Raw genomic sequence first — 16,352 nt, 5'->3', positions numbered from 1 at the left:
GCAGAGAAGCAAGAGGTAACAGGGAGCTTGTATACCTATCAAGGTATGAGAGTGCTGGTGCTTGTTAAAAATTTTTTAAGCTTTGTATTATTGCTCTCTTTTTAATTAGTTTTATTTAAAAATTTTAAATTATTTATTTTAAATGAGTTTTTTAATTTTATTTATTTATTCTATCAGAACAAATTTGACAGCAGGTCGTGGGCTGAGGGTAGTTACTAGTTTGTAAGCACTACGTCTCACTCTGTTTCTTGCTGAGTTGGCCCCATAGACATACTGCTGTGGCTAGCACTTGGATTTCTCCATCATTCTTCTCCCTCCATCCCCCAAATAAGATCCCAGGCTCCAAGTGACGCATCTATGAGATTCCTACACTTACTCAGTTTATTAGCAAAACCGAGCTGACTGACAAAACAATGAGCAATAAACATTGCCCATCCACATTCACTGAGTCAGGCTAACGGTTCTGTCTCTGCCTGAGTTAGGAGCTGCCTGGTTTGACTGTTTAGAATTTTACTTAGCTAGTAGGTCAACCAGCATAGATTTTCTTTACCCATTGGGGCAAGTGCCAATTACTTGTTAATGACTACCCCTCTGTAATTGCCCTCCAGAGTTTATAGTCTGGAAAAAGTCATGTGTGCAAACAGCAACTCCAATGCTAGGTAAGCCTGGGGATATTAGAGGTGTCTCAGCTGGGCTGCTATAAGAAATTACCATAGATTGGGTCACAAGCAACATTTGTTTCTCACAGTTCTGGAAGCTGGGGAGTCTGAGATCAAGTCTGCAGATTTGGCGTCTGGTGAGGGCCCTCTTTCTGATTTGCAGACGGCCATCTTCTCTCTGTGTCCTCATTCGGTGCAGATGGAGAGCAGAGAGAGAGGAAGCAGCTCTCTCCTGTCTCTTCTTATAAGGGCACAAATCCCATTCGTGAGGGCTCCACCCATGTGACCTAATTACTTCCCCAAAGCTCCACCTCCTAATACCACCACACTGGGGACTAGGCTTCCTCATATGAATTTTGGTGAAACTTTAGGACACTCCATCAAGTTGATCAGGGAAGAAGTAAGGAATCATTCTCAGATCTTCTGCTGCCAGTTTCTTAGTAACTAAAGCATATGTTGAAACTCATAACCATAGTTTCCTTTACTGGCAAAAGTAGAAAATAGTTTTGGTCTCTGCTGAAATGAAAAGCAATATCTCAGTGCTGTGTATTTTTGCACAAACACCAAAGCTATCGTGATGTAGGGTAAGTGGAGAGAGAAATGCCCTCCTACTTTAATGCAACTAATAGGAAAAAAACACTGAAGGAAGAGCCATCACTCTTCGCTATACACACTGAGAATCTCAAAGATACTTAACATTTCAAACACTTAGGTTGTTGTCGAAGCCATACATCAATGTAGGTTGCTCAGTGTGTGCAAAGGGGGGGAAGTACTAAACTAGGGCATAAAGCAATTCTTGCTGACATTTTCCTCCTAGAAGCTTTTCATGTCAAGCAGAATGATGTGCTTCTCTAACCTATCATGAAGGAAACTAAATAAATCCTGAGCCTCAGGGATGCAGGCTGAATGTGTTGCCCATATGAATTCATTTCATCTTAACCAAAACCCTATGAGACTGGTAGTTACTGTTTCAATTCACAGATGAGGAAATTGAGCCCCAGAGAAGTTAAGTGACTCAGCCAAGGCCATGCAGCTGATGATTGTGGAACCTGGAGCTGGACCCAACTTTGTCTGACTCAAAAGTCCTGGCAATTATTTAGTGAACTTCCTACTTTCAGACAAGTAGTGGTCACTGTATAAACAATGAAAATAAAGAAACAAAGAAAATAAAGAAAGAGGTGAATGGGAGAAGCATGTCCATGGGAGATGGACTTGGGAGCTGAGGAAGCAGGATGGAGGGGGCTGTCTGAATCTCAGGTTTCCAGTTTAGGGATCTGAAATTGATGACACCATTAGCAAAAGTAGAAGAGTAAAGAATAAGGGCTGTTAATGGGAGATTAAATAGAAATAATAGTTTCAGACTTACAAGTTTGAGTTTTCAATAAGGCACCCAAGTAGAATTCCAGTCATCCACATGGGTGGTGGCCAGTTCCAGAGCCGTTAATGAGCAATGCTTGGATATAGTTTTCCATCAGCTGAATATCTCTTAGACACATCATCCAACACAGCTGTCACCATTTTAGCAGCAAGACTATCAAGGAAAAATGCTTACCTACTTGTCTACATGTATGTGCCTATTTTATTTAAATCTCTCCCTTAAGAAGCTTACAAAAATGAGCGCAGTTCAAAAATATTTTTAACTTAATAAACTAACATGCAAGGAATGTGAAAGATAACATAGAAACAAAAATGAGGATGATGCAATAAAATGAAAATCAAATAGCAAAAGTTCTGACCACATTCAAGATGCACACAGGAAAGGAGGCAAGATGGTGAAGTTTATTTGTCTGATGTCAACTATTGATACCTCAACTTTCTTTTTGTTTCCATTTGCATGGAATACCGTTTTCCATGAAGTGAGTCTCTTGTAGGCAGCATATAAATGGATTTTTTGGTAACCTCTCAGCTACTCTGTGTCTTTTGATTGGAGTATTTAATCCATTTACATTTAGGGTAAATGAAGATTGAGGACCCTGGAGTCAGATTGCCCACCTGCAAAGCCTGGTTATTCCACTTACACAAGTTATTAACCTCTCTGGGTTTCCCTTTCCCATCTGCATCATGGGGATAAAGACAGGCATTCTTTCATGGGAATCGTTGTGAGGATTAAGTACATGCATACATACACTATTGCTATTAATTGTTCCGAAATTTCCAGCAGCCAACACAAGTGCAGTGCTTTAGTGTTCATTAGGTGAGATCAAATCACTCATTCATTAATATATTTGAAACCAAGCCACATCAGGCTGCAGCTGGATGCTCCACTGGGTCCCCGACCCAAGCTCTAACAAACACGCCCTCATAACCATTAGGATGGGTCTGTAGTGAACAGTGTGCTCGGTAACTTCCTTATGGAAAACGTTTTAACACATTGAGGGGGGAGGTTGTTAGCTAGAACATCTCTTGATGCATATTTTAATCAAATACATTCTTTGGTAGAGTGAGATCAGGTGGCGAACATTGCATCCAGTTTAATCCAAGTTCACTGGATACAGAGGAAATCCACAGATGACCCAGGAATCAGGCCATTTTCCATAAATATTATTTCATGCCTCTGAGGTTTGATAAACACTGGGAAGCTGTGAGTTCCAGTCCTGCTCTCCAAAAGGTGCCTGAAACTCAGATGCCCTGAGCTCCCAGGTGAGGGCCGACCTCCATGCTGGGACACGCAGCTCACCTGGTTGGGGTGACTCTCCTTCAGAGAACTGTGAGGACTGATCCGTTCTCCCAGGAGCCCCAGGCAGCAGAAATAAGTGCTTCTTAGACAGCAGTTCTGAATCTTCAGAATCAGATGAGCACCAACACAGCAGGAACGCAGAGGACGTTTGATGGATGGAGGAAGGCGAGGAGGAAAGAGAGAAGCCAGGAGCAGAGGCTTGTATTAATTTCACCTCGGTCAATACCAGTCACTTGGGTTATAAAATAACCTCAATAAACATGCATTTACTTTATGCCACATTCCCTGCAGGTGAAACTTGCAAAACAAACAGCTTGCCAAGCCTGTTCCAGGAAACTGAATGAGTGGTCTCGCTGTGTAGCTAGAAGTCAGTTAAATATTTGGAGATGGGAGAAATTATTTGGATCATGGAAGAAAGAGCTGTTTCAGGCTGTCATCAAACATTTATCAAAAGTTCAGTTATAAGGACTTCTTGAAGTGAACTGAGCTCTTCTAGACACTGAGCATAATTTTCTCTAGGTTTTACTAAGCCCAAATGAGTCCTTGACGTTGGATTTAAACCCCACTCCCAGAGCTCAGTCTCTTCATTTATCACTGAGGTCACATCAAACCCGCAGCTGAAGCCTGCTGCCTGGAAACAGATTGGGCAGTCATCTATCAGGGAGAGAAGCTCGTTTGCTGCACCTTGGTTCCGTGAAAAGCAAACCATTTCTCCCACGGCCGGTCTGTTCTCCTTGCCAGGACAGTTGTAATTTTTACGGCACAGGATCCTGCCTGTTGATTTAACAGCTCATGCCTCCCGTCAAGGAGCAAGATGTTTTCCAGCTGACTGCCTCTACCTCCAAATCATGTCTTCCCCCTAAGTCATGAGACAAGAGATATTAGCAAGCTCTGATGGAAAAATGTAACTGTTCTTAAGAAATGACTCTGCATTTCCACCAAAGTTAGCTGACAGTCTGCTTCGTGGTTCTAATATTTTAAATTGTTTGGTTTTGCTCCCACACTTTTAAGTTGCGGATTTATGGCAACGGTAGTATTTCATCCATCTTTTTCTAGAATGATACAATTCACTCGAGGAAAGGAAGGAAGAAATCTTTCTCTCTGAGCCAGAACTTTAATTCCTCTTCCCCCTTCATATATATATATATATATATATATATATATATATATATACACATATATATGTATATATATGTATATATATGTGTATGTATATATGTGTGTGTGTGTGTGTGTGTGTGTGTATAAAGTTTAGTGCAGTGATCTCAATCGGGAGCAGTTTTGTTCCCCAGGGGACATTTAGCAATGTCTTGAGACCTTTTTGGTTGTCACTGGAAGGAGAGATGCTCTTGGCATCTAGTGCGCAGAGGCAGAGATGCTGCTCAACGCCCCTGCTGTGTGCAGGACACCCCCCAACAAAGAATGATCCCACCCAAATGTCAGCAGTGCCCAGGTTGGGAGACTTGCTTTAGTGCTATCCCCTTTCACTGGCATTATTAGAAGGCCGTGGGGGTCACTGGACCGCCCTCTTGCCGTGGTCCTGTTTCCCTGAGCTGTTACCGTGGTTTCTCCGTCTTCCTGGCGTCTTGAATGGGCGGGTTCTGTCCATTTTGCTTCTCAGTCATCCCCACCGAAACCCTCAGAGTTGGTTTTCATCTTCACCCTCCGTGGAGTACACCCCCCACCGGTCACCGGGTGCCTGCTCTTCAAACGCCCCCGAGAGCTTTCTCCACCTCTGATTGAACTCCTGTGGGGTCCAGGGGGCTGAACACCCGTCCCAGAAATCCCAGCGCGAGACCCGCGATGGCCCCGTGTTCTGTCCTCTCAATTGTTTCCAGGGTCCTTTACTGACCCCCGCCCCGTCCCAGCTGAGGGCCTCCCCCAGGTCACCCCTTTGATATTTTGTTTCCGTTTCTTCCCTCGGAGCCCTCGCCCACTGTACTGGACACGTGAGTGATCCCTCTGGGCGTGTGCTCCCCGCGGGCGCATCCCTCGGCTCTGACCTTCCACCACAGCTGAGGACTCTCCCTCTGCTCCTCGCAGACTTCATGCCCCGCCCGGCTACCCGACGGTCAACCGAAGTGTAGTCTCTCAATAGACATTTACTAAGTGCTTCTTCTGCACCAGGCACTTTGCTGTTGTGTGTGTCTACAGGTTAACAGGACATAGTCTCCGCCCTTGTGGAGCTCACAGACCAGGCAGGGAGACCAAAGAAAGATGGAGAGGACGTCCATACCAAGAGCCTGACGGCAGCTCTGGGGCTGCATTTCAGTTCAGCCTTCCGAAGCTGTGTTCCAAACTATCCCGTGCACCTAACCACTCCAATAAAAATTAATTTAAAAAAATAAATAAATAAGCAAGCAAGCCAATAAATAAATAATAAAATAAAACTATGCCCCCCAAAACTGGGGGACCTTCAGGACGTGTAAATGAATACATTTTTATAGGTCCCATACAAATACTAATAAAGAATCTAGTTTTAAAATATAACCAAAAATAGAATTTTCCAAAGGATGAACTTCAAAAGTAAATACAAACAGAATAGGTGTTACAAATTAATGGTAAATGTGAATTAGTAACAGGAATCATAAATACAAATTAATAGTAAAAAGAAGTAGAGATTTCCACTTACCTTCATTGGAAATCTTGGACTTTTCCTTCAGCTCCATATATGGGTGATAACTCTATTCCTCAAGGGATGATAAACCACCCGGGGACCAGTAAAGGCAGAAGATGGTTAGCCCCTGTGTAAGTCTGCTCAGGCTGCCATAACAAAGTAACACAGACTGGGCAGCTAAAACAACAGACATTTATGTGCTCACAGTTCTGGAGGCCGGAAGTCTGAGATCAAGGTGCCGACAGGGAAGGCTTCTTCTGAGGCTTGTCTCCTGGGCCTGTAGAATGCCACCTTCTCACTGTGTCTTCACGTGGTCTCTCTGGGTGTGTCTGGGTCCTAATCTCCTCTTGCTATAAGGACACCAGTCATACCAGATTGGTCATACTAATGACCTAATTTAATCTTAATTCCCTCTTTAAAGACCCTGTCTTCCAATACAGTCACATATATTCATTCAATATATGAATTTGGGGGTACACAATTCAGCCACAACGCCCCCTCCCCCAAGGAGGCCAGAGGGAAGAGTGTGCATCCTGTGACGGAAGGAGCCTTTCCCCGCCTGCTGGGTCCTCAGCCCCGCCTGCTGTGCCCCTTTTCTTTCAGGAGCCCGAGAGGCAGTACATGCACATCGGCACCATGGTGGAGTTTGCATTCGCCCTGGTGGGGAAACTGGACGCCATCAACAAGCACTCCTTCAACGACTTCAAGTTACGAGTAGGTACGTCGTGCAGATCGGGGGTGGGCTGTGGAGAAGGCCTGCATCAGGAACAGAAAGGTCGCCATCCTTGCAATGTTGGAGCAGTACGATGACAAATGCGTCATTAGAGCAGCAGGACTGGACGGCAGGTGGAAGGGCCCAAGGCAGCTATGAGCTCCTGAGGCACTTTTGTGCAAATTAGAAAAATAAAATAAAAATAAAACACCTGCTTTGGTTGCACCCAGGCTGCAAACACTTGGTTTCAGAAGTGGACCCTGAGCTGGGTTTCAGTCCCTCCAGCCACGGTCATTTCTGCAGGTCCTGGTAGGCTCAGCCTTCAGCCATGCCAGGAGCTGATGCAAGCCTGACTGTCAAACCCTCCATCATTTTATGATAGTAGGACCCACTTTGGGCTATAAGATGCATCCAGACTTCAAAGATGTAAGACTGTGTTCTAAAAATGCATCTTGGAATTGTTGGAATAGTCCCATACTCCTGGGGTCACAACCTATAAGAACCCCAACTATGTCCTAAATTCTAACAGAGCTGGAGCTTTTCAGATTGAACGTTCCAATCCCAGAGAAAAAGCCAACTTTCTTCCAAAAAAAAAATTCATGTAAGTTCTTCCCTTGCTTTAAGTTGATTCTTGAGCATGTTTCATGCTCCCTTGCCTTTTACAAATGTCTATCCAAAGGAAGTGTGTTTTAAACCCTCATGTCTGCACACACTGCCTTGCGACGTTTGCATGGTCACTTGCAGCCATTTGTGATTTGTAAGAGCTTCTTTGACCATTTTATGCTGTTCTTGGCAACATATTTTGCTGCTTCGAAAGCAAGTCCATATAAGAGTAGTCGTTTTAACAAATTCCATCTGAGTGGCTTTTCACCTCTCTTGCATACAGATTTCAACTTAAAAAAAAATCCCAATATTTGGGATTATTTTCTTCCTTTGGTGTTCATATGTTCTGAATTGTAAAACCCAGAAATATTACACATTTCTTGAGCAAATGGGATTCTCTTCACTGCATATATGTCCTATTGTGAGCATCTGAACACATTTTTATTTAGACCTTCTCATCTGTGTACCCAGGGGACCTTTATCTGGCTCCGCCCATACAAAGATGAGAAGGGCCAGGTGGGCAGGAAGCTGCCCCCATGAAACGTGGAGGCGGCCCTTTCACCTGGAGCTTTTTATTGCTTTAACAGCTTGGAAAATGGGCTCCTCAAGCTTTCATAGTATGCTCCTTAAAAAAAGAAATCAATTGCATGGCAGAATGACCCCTGTCAAATAGTCTTTTTTTTTTTAATTGAAGTACAGTTGATTTACAATGTTGTGTTAATTTCTGCTGTACAGCAAAGTGATGCAGTTATACGCATATATACATTCTTTTTTTAATATTCTTTTCCATTAAGGTTTATCATAGGATATTGAATATAGTGCTCTGTGCTATACAGTAGGACCTTGTGGTGTATCCATTCTACATAGAAAAGCTGCTGACCCCAACCTCCCACTCCATCTGTTGTCAAATATGTATGGACCAAAACAATATTGCCCTTCACTGCGAGGGGGAATAGGACAATTCTTTGCTAGTCATATCTGCCACATCAAAAGCCCAGGGTTCTTGGTCTGGACCATAACAATATTTTCCAAATTAATGTGAACAAATCAATGGACTTCCTTCAGCAGGTACTTATTGAGTGCTTACTTTACACTGATTATTGAATAACTATTCGTACCTATACACTCACCCCACACACCAGCTCTTTTAGATGTCTGCGGAAGCCCTGCTCCGTGTGTCCCTGGTCTCCGAGCTTGCCTTTCCCCAAACCCTCCGTGTCTCCCAAGGGCAGCTTCCCAGCCCCATCTTTGGACATAGTGCCATCCAGTGGCAGTTCACGGTAGGAACTCAGAAGGGTAACATTAGCCCCTACAAAATCATGATACACAGTAAGAGCTAAACTTGCTCCTAATGTCCTTTTCCGCGTGTCAAGCTGTAGAGTCAGTCAGTGAGTGGGAAGCACAAATCAAGCACGCTCCTGCGCTTCGGCAGAGATCGCTCCACTGCCAGCAATATCGGCCCAGGCTCTCTGCCCTGGCCCAGAGCCACTGACCAAGCAGGGCTCAGAGCAGCCAGAAGGACAGCTGAGGGCAGTGGCGTCTGAGATCACCGGCCAGCAGCAGGAATAAATTATTCAGGATGTCTGAAACAGAGATTTGAGTTTTACTGAATACTCCACAAAAGCAAAGGAGAACTTCTTTCTCACTCTTGCATACCTTCAGGGATTTTGTGGAACAATGTTTGTGCTGTGTTGCCTGTCCCCCTTTCCATTGCAAAGGGGAGGCTTTGCCTCTGATCTATAACTGGGCCTGTACACAAAGCAGTTCAGTAGTGGGAAATGAAATCTCTCAGAAACACCCTCATTAATCCATAGGATTTGATTACTGCAGTAAGCCTGGGGAGGAGGGGGTCTTAGATCCAGGAGAAAATATAGGGGAGGAAAAATCACCCAGTGTCAATACCTCTGTTTCTCTTTCTGTGGCCAACCTCCCTGTGACGCCCATAACAACTGTGGGTCCCTGTGTTTGAACTGAGTTCTTGGGACAAGGAATCATCCTACTTGCTACACTGGGGGTGGGGGAAGACCCCAGGCAGGGGTCTGTGAGAATTAGAAGCTCGTACATGTCAAGCTCACAGAATAGTACACAGCAGGTAGAAAATGCAGCACACATGTCAAGGGGCTGGTGGTGGTTTAAGCAAAACATTAGATGGAACCCAGCATCAGGACGGCCAATAAATAGAGTTCACAGACTCGCTGTGGCCGGTTAAAATTAAAATAGGTGCATTTCAGAAGTAAATAACCACAAAACTATCGGAAAACAAGATAATCATCTCTTGCCTAAGATTACGTGGCATCATAGAGAAACAGTTATAATGTTGAGTTTTATAAAGTATGCCAATTTTACGCTATTATGGAATAATGATAAATAGACATATGAGCGCGAATCAAGAAGAGGAAGAAAGACAAACATTTTACTGCTTTTGAGATGATGAAGTTAGACGAATTATGGTTGTTTGTTTTAGAGTTCCATGAGTTGGGCGAATGTTTGCTGCGTAATGATGGTTCAGGAATGGTCTTGTAAAACTTTCCTGTTTGAGACAGTTGCTTACACTCCCAAGTTCATGATTTGAATTGTGCTCAGCTGGTTCTGGTGTGTCACAGGTATTAACCATGGCCCTGTAATAGCTGGTGTGATTGGAGCTCAGAAGCCACAGTACGATATCTGGGGCAACACCGTAAATGTGGCCAGTAGGATGGACAGCACCGGCGTCCTGGACAAAATCCAGGTAATTTAGTCTGCTCTGTCGTTATCCACCATGTCTGTCCTCTTGGGAGCCATGAATAAGTATATAATAAGGATAATATATTAAAACAGAGGGAAGAAAGTAAACTTTGTAATTTAGTTAAACTTTTTATTGGGGAAATACTAATTCGTTTCTGCATTAACTGTGAACCATAAAAATTGTGAAATAATATGAAGGTTATTGCATTTGGGAAAATAGGTGATCACAGCGACCAACAGGGCAGTGCGGCCACCTGATGGGAGGGGTGGCAGGGGTGCCCTTCTCCTTGGTATAACCCAGACCAACTGCCTTCCTCTCCCCGGGGGCTGAACTTGGAGGATGAGTGAAGGGGCCAGCTGTGGAGAGGAAGAGATGAAATGGAGTGTGGTGAAATGACAGTACTAGATCAGACTAGCGTGGGATTCGGATATCTGGAAATGACTGGAAGGCTCTGGAATCCAAGCAAGAGGGAGAATTCCAAGATCTGACAAGTTAAAAGCAGTGGTGACTGCGCACACCTGCTTGGGTCGCAGCACCAGCACCTAGAACGAGAGACTCACTCTCTGAACGAGAAGGATATGTGTGTGTGTATGTGTGTGTGCGCGCGTGCCTGTGTGTCTATGTGGAACTTTCTGTTTTCCTCGCCCTCAGAAAGCAATGGTTCCACATTTCACCCCAGCTTTGTTGTCTTCTGGAAGATAAATTCCTGCCAAATGGCAAGTGTGTATGAAAATACCTGGACACAACTAACAGGCTTTATCAGTTTTTTGTCCTCTTCAGAGAATTCCCTGAGCCCCTGTTCTGCGCCTCAGCTTCGCGGAAATCCTCAAATAACCCTGCTTCACAAAAGTACGATGGACACTGGAGTCCATTTTTAACCTCTGCAGGAAGCTGTCAGCTCCAGCATCACCTAGAAGGGGCTTTTTGTGAAACCCCTGCGTAGCTCGCTTGCTTTCAGTGTGACTCTACCACATTCCTCCGACAGGATCCTGTCTCTGTGGCCTTTATCAGGCAGAGCTTGACCTTTAGATGGAAGGTGACACACGTGACTTCTACGTGTTCGCCTTGCAGTCAGAATATGAGTCAGCAGCTGCTGAAAAGTTAGCAACCATCCAACAAAGAGAAGAGAGAGAGAAGAAAAGAGGAGTGTGGAGAAGCAGAGGAAGTATCCCAGGCCTTCCCGGCCAAATTGGCCACTGCCAAGGAAAAAGAGAGCTGGCTGTTCTCACAGGATCCGCCCCAGACCAAGCTCTCAGCAAAAATGGGGCTCCTCTGACTACGGCTTTCTGTCTGTACATGGCTGGCCGCTCCCCGTGCCCAGGGATGCTCCAGCGATCCTGGGCAGCCCAGGTCTTCTGCTTGGTGGGGAGAAAGGCAGGCTCCTATCGGGAACACATTCGCCCACCCGTGGGCCAACCTAGGCCTCCACCACACACCAGGAACGTTCGGAAGATGGACGGTAGTTCCGCATGCTTCACGACTCTCCAAGCAGTTTTCAAGCACTTAGGATAAGTATCCAAAGCAATCTGAGAGAGGCCAGTCAGGGAAACGTGCCCTTCCGGAGACCGTAAATCCCCTACAGGTCAATGTTGACAATGATCACGTGTGTCTCTAAGAGGAAACTGGGCCTCATAAAAGTCCGTGTGACTTAGTGCCGTGCAGCCACCTGCACCGTCTCTGTACGCTTTCTCTGAGCCCGGGGAGGGAACAAGACAGGTTTCAACCCATCCAGAGTGAGGGATGTCTTCCGCAGGCCTGCGTGTTCACTCAGCTCAGAGGCTGGAGGGTCCGCATCTGGGTAGGTTTTCTTCTCTGGAGGGCAAAGCTCACCCCAGCTCCGCTAGCCTCTCATTTCCATTTATGTGTGAAAAAAACAGTAGTGAGATGCCAGGAAAAAATTAAAATGATGCTGAGAATATTTAAAGCTTCCCCTGGGCCTGAAGAACAAGTTCTTTTTATTAAAGAGGATTACACTCCCACCATGCTTCCTGTGCCCCAAGAACAGCAGAGGAAGCCCCTCGTCCCCCAGGCAGGCTTGCCCTGGACTTGGAGGAATCGTAGCTGGAGTTCATTAGGCTGATGGCTCCCTCTGAATGCCACGATAATTGTGTGGCTGGTGATACAGATTCCAATGGCCAACAGATCAAAAATGCCAAGGGCGTGCTGCTTAGCACCAGCCTCAACTGCAAAATTAACCTGCAAGGCTCCAAACGATGTGTTTGCTCACTGCGTATAGACCGGAAGCCAAATGTCTGTAGCAATCTCTAATTCGGATTGCCCCTAAGAACTCTAATCAGGAGAATAGATTTGTCATCTGATTTTCTTGACTATGTCCATATTTTTTCAGTTCTTACCTAATGTTCCCGAGCTACAACCTGTCCTCCTCCTCTGGGACTTGGGCCCAGACAGGGGAGCACAGGACATGAGCATCTGGGCTTGGCATCCCCCTTTTCCTTCCTGCTCTGCTCAGAAAGACCCACACTTTGGCCCCTTTGCTAGGGGCCAGCCACTGGGTCACACTGCAGAAGACAGATTGATTTTTCTAGCTCTTTCCCACAGCCTGCCCTTGAGATCGTCACAACACACACTTCAGCCTTACTTCTGGGGCCCCCTGGATGCTGTCCTGGGTTCTAGAAGCCCAGCCCTCCCGTGGTTTTGATGTGCTGCCACCTCTGCACCATGGCAGTGTTCATCCTCTAGGCCTCTCTCAGCCACCAAGGGGCTGGCTCATTGCCACTGCTGCTGCCCCAACACCACACGGTCCCCCGACGGTGTCCACGCCAGAACCAAAATTGTGGTGTGGCATGCCCAGCACACGTGTGTCACGCCCAGCACACGTGTGTCACCCACATACCCAAGGTGGCCGGGTCCTACAGGTGGCATGGCCGTTTCCTCTGATGAAATGGGATGAAATCCCTCCTCCTCGCCTGCTGTTTCACATGGTTCCAGAGCAGTGTTACCAGGCATTTCTGGGAAAATAGCTCCCTCCCTCTCTGCTCAGGTCCCAGATACCTCCTGGGGGGCCTGGCTGGGGGACCACGTTCCTGATGGGTGGTCCCTCACCTCAGAAGCTGAGGTCTTATTTGTAGCCCAGTCTGTGCACCTCACACGTTCTTTGCTTGAGAGGATGCCTTTTGCAGGAGGTTCCTCTGACACGCAAGCATCAGACCCCTGCCCTTGGTCCTAGGTGTGGTCTCTGTCTCGAGAGCACGGCGCATGCTCAAGCTGAAGACAATACAACTCACCTCCCCTCCCCTCAGAGAGAGGATCCGTCCTACCCAGCAGGTTTCCCTGCCCACTGACCCAGCAGGACCAGGACGTAGTGCAGAGATGGGGTGCTCACCTCGTGGTGCAGTGGCAGGAAATCAGGAGTCCTGTCACATTGACAGACTGCCCCGGAGGGGTCACTCCTTTCAGCATCCCGAGTCAATCCAATGAGGTGGGGAAACTTTCCAGATCTGACTCAGAGCATCCTGTCCGCCCTTAGGCTGGTGCGAATTCCTAATGTTCTTTCAGTTTTAGGTCATTTTATTCATGTGTATTAAACCTGAAACACGTGGCCATTTGCAGAGTCGACTGTGCTTCTTCTCATGTGTTTTCTCTTATCTATGTTAAAATCTATCATTAATATTTATTATTTTATGAAATGACATTTATAATTTATAAACATCATCCAAAAGCCCACCACTTCAACATAGGTTTACTTCCTTTTTTCCAGGTCTCTTACACGTGAAAGCATAATATTCATGAGGTTAAAATCATGGCATGGATCTAGGCTTAATTCTTTTTGGGGGGATGAAATCGTTCGACATGATTTCATCGTCTGATCCATGACATTGATCATGATAGCGTCGTAGTTTTTTTTTTGTCTTTGTTTTCTTCAGGACACCATAAATTTGAATTTTATTTTAAAATCATTATAATTAAACATGTCATTATTTTTCAGTTCTATAAATTGTAACTGATGCCTGTAAATAATAACAGTAGTCAATAGTCATTTTTAAATAAATGCTTACTGCATGTCTGGCCCAAGTTTAACTCTCAAAAATATGGAACGCTTCACTAATTTGCGTGTCATCCTTGCACGGGGGCCATGCTAATCTTCTCTGTATCGTTCCAATTTTAGTAGTATATGTGCTGCCGAAGCAAGCACAATAGCATCGTAGTTTACTTAACCCTGGAGATTACTTGAATCTTAGCTTGTTTCCAGTTTTTCACTTTCACAGCACTGAATTAAACATTGTGCTTAGAAAGCTCTTCCTCTCATGGATTATTCTCTCATCTGATTTCTCAGGAGTAGGATGAATGGGTCAAAGAGAATGAACATTTGGGGGCTCTTAATTCTTGTAGTCAAATGCCCTTTGAAAGGGTTGTGTCCGCACCGGCACTAAGCACTTCCTCATCTGTCACTGTGCTTCCAGGTTACTGAGGAGACGAGCCTCATTCTGCAGACCCTGGGATACACGTGCACATGTCGAGGAATAATCAACGTGAAAGGAAAGGGGGACCTGAAGACGTACTTTGTGAACACAGAGATGTCACGGTCCCTTTCCCAGAGCAACCTGGCATCCTGAAGCGTCGCCTCGGTTTTGGCAAGAAGACTGTATTTTCAGGAAGATAACAATGCACTTTCTGACTGCCACTTTTGTCCCTCGTTTGTGATGTGTGTGCTCTGTTCTGTCCTCTGGAGCCTCTGTAGACTCATTCCTGTGACCCGGTGGCCTGCCGTTTGGTGTCTGATGTGTGCCAAGATCGCCCTGCCACTTGCACCGTGCTTACTCCTGAGCAGAAGGAAAAGGAGTGCGCATTACAGCGGAAAAGCCTTCAGAGAAGCTGACAGAGCTGAGAGAGGCGAAACAGACAAAAATTCTTAAGGCAATAAAACTAGGGGGTGTATATTATCTTCTGGTGCATGTTCTTTTCTGGAAAAATATGGTAGCTCGCCAACCGCATCCGCTAGTCTGATACTAAAACACACAGTAAGTGTGACTAAGTTGATTTTGTCACCCCCCATGGAATCCGACTGTGTTCACCCACGTGTCTCATTGCAGTGACTGTCCACGGGCCCAGCTGGGATCCGGGGCTCCGTCACCTTGCTCTGTCGTGTCTCGTTCCAGCAGCACGTCACCATCCATCACCAGAATTAGTTCTTACAACCTAGGACTAGTTTTGTACCAAACATGTCTGATGTTTTGATGCCATTGTCTTTTGTAAGGTTAATTCATTAAAAGTTTTATGTACTTTGGTTGATAGTCGGTATCTTCCCCGCCCCACCCCTGCCCTCTTCTTTCTCCTGCGATTTGCTCCAGAACTGAGTTGGTTTTCCACTGATTCTCCCATGGGCAGCTGTTTCAGAAGCAGAGATTGAACTCTCCTTGGGTAAATCAGATCGGGACAAAGTTTGTGATGTCGATCATTGATTACACAACTCCCTGGAAAGAGAGACAGTATGCTTCACTGTGTCACGTGGTCTGTTTTCATTTTGGCATCTCTAGGGAATATTTGCAGGGAAAAATATTTTACTAGTAAAAAGATTCTCTACTAGCAGCGGCACGCACTCTGTCCACATACTCTGATCTACTGTAATACGTCGGTAGAGCTATGAGGCACCGAATAATTGGGAACTAGGTACAGCAGCTTCACAATAGTCTGAACTAACGAGAGAAGCCACCAAAGCTCCACGAGCTGCCTGTTATGTCTGAGGAGACTTAAGAAGGCACAGGGACTTCCCTGGTGGTCCAGGGGTTAGAACTTCGCCTTCCAATGCAGAGGGTGCGGGATCAATCCCTGGTCGGAGAACTAAGACCTCGTGGCCAAAAAACCAAAACATAAAACAGAAGCAATATTGTAACAAATTCAATAAAGACTTTAAAATTGGTCCACATCAAAAAAAAAAAAAGAGGGCCCAAAGCCAACCTTGATGCATTTTTGAAGAGAGAAGACCTGGAAAACTGTGTTCTTGCAAATCCAACTCGAGTTTTGGTTTCTTTCTTCCCCTAAAGAAATCATAGTTTGCCAAAGTGTGAAAAATAGGTCATGCATAATCAAATGTTTAAAAGCAAAGCCGCAAATGCCAGCCTGGTTGGGCACACCATAGCTCAGGGCAGGCATCTGTAAGAAGTCAAGGACCCCAGTGATGCATTAGGAAGCAGCTGGGAACTCGGATTTGAAGCAGGAGCCCTCCGTTTAATCCCTGACTCTGTTATTTTTTACTAGCTGTGAGACTTTGAACACATTTTTCAGTTTCTCTTAGGACTCTTTTCCTAATTGGTAGCTCATGGGATCAGATCTGATTAAAAGAGCTAATGACCGTGAGAGAGGCTGGCAGGTACCCAGGCCTTGCTCCAGCTTATTGGACC

General features: G+C 45.5%; 1 protein-coding gene across 1 annotated transcript in view; it reads left to right on the top strand.

Annotated features, from left to right (window-relative positions):
* The window catches only part of ADCY2 (adenylate cyclase 2), a 436,230-nt gene extending 420,992 nt beyond the window's left edge, over positions 1-15,238 (top strand). The window contains exons 23-25 of the mRNA XM_082623793.1: positions 6,557-6,671; positions 9,872-9,996; positions 14,415-15,238. Of these exons, the coding sequence (XP_082479919.1) occupies positions 6,557-6,671; positions 9,872-9,996; positions 14,415-14,567 (393 nt within the window). The 3' untranslated portion in view covers positions 14,568-15,238. The remainder of the gene's footprint in view (positions 1-6,556; positions 6,672-9,871; positions 9,997-14,414) is intronic.
* Positions 15,239-16,352: the final 1,114 nt, after the last annotated feature.

Source organism: Mesoplodon mirus, assembly GCF_964341445.2.
Source record: "Mesoplodon mirus genome assembly, chromosome: 5".
NCBI classification, from domain to species: Eukaryota; Metazoa; Chordata; class Mammalia; order Artiodactyla; family Ziphiidae; genus Mesoplodon; species Mesoplodon mirus.
This window is presented reverse-complemented; position numbering and strand designations above follow the sequence as displayed.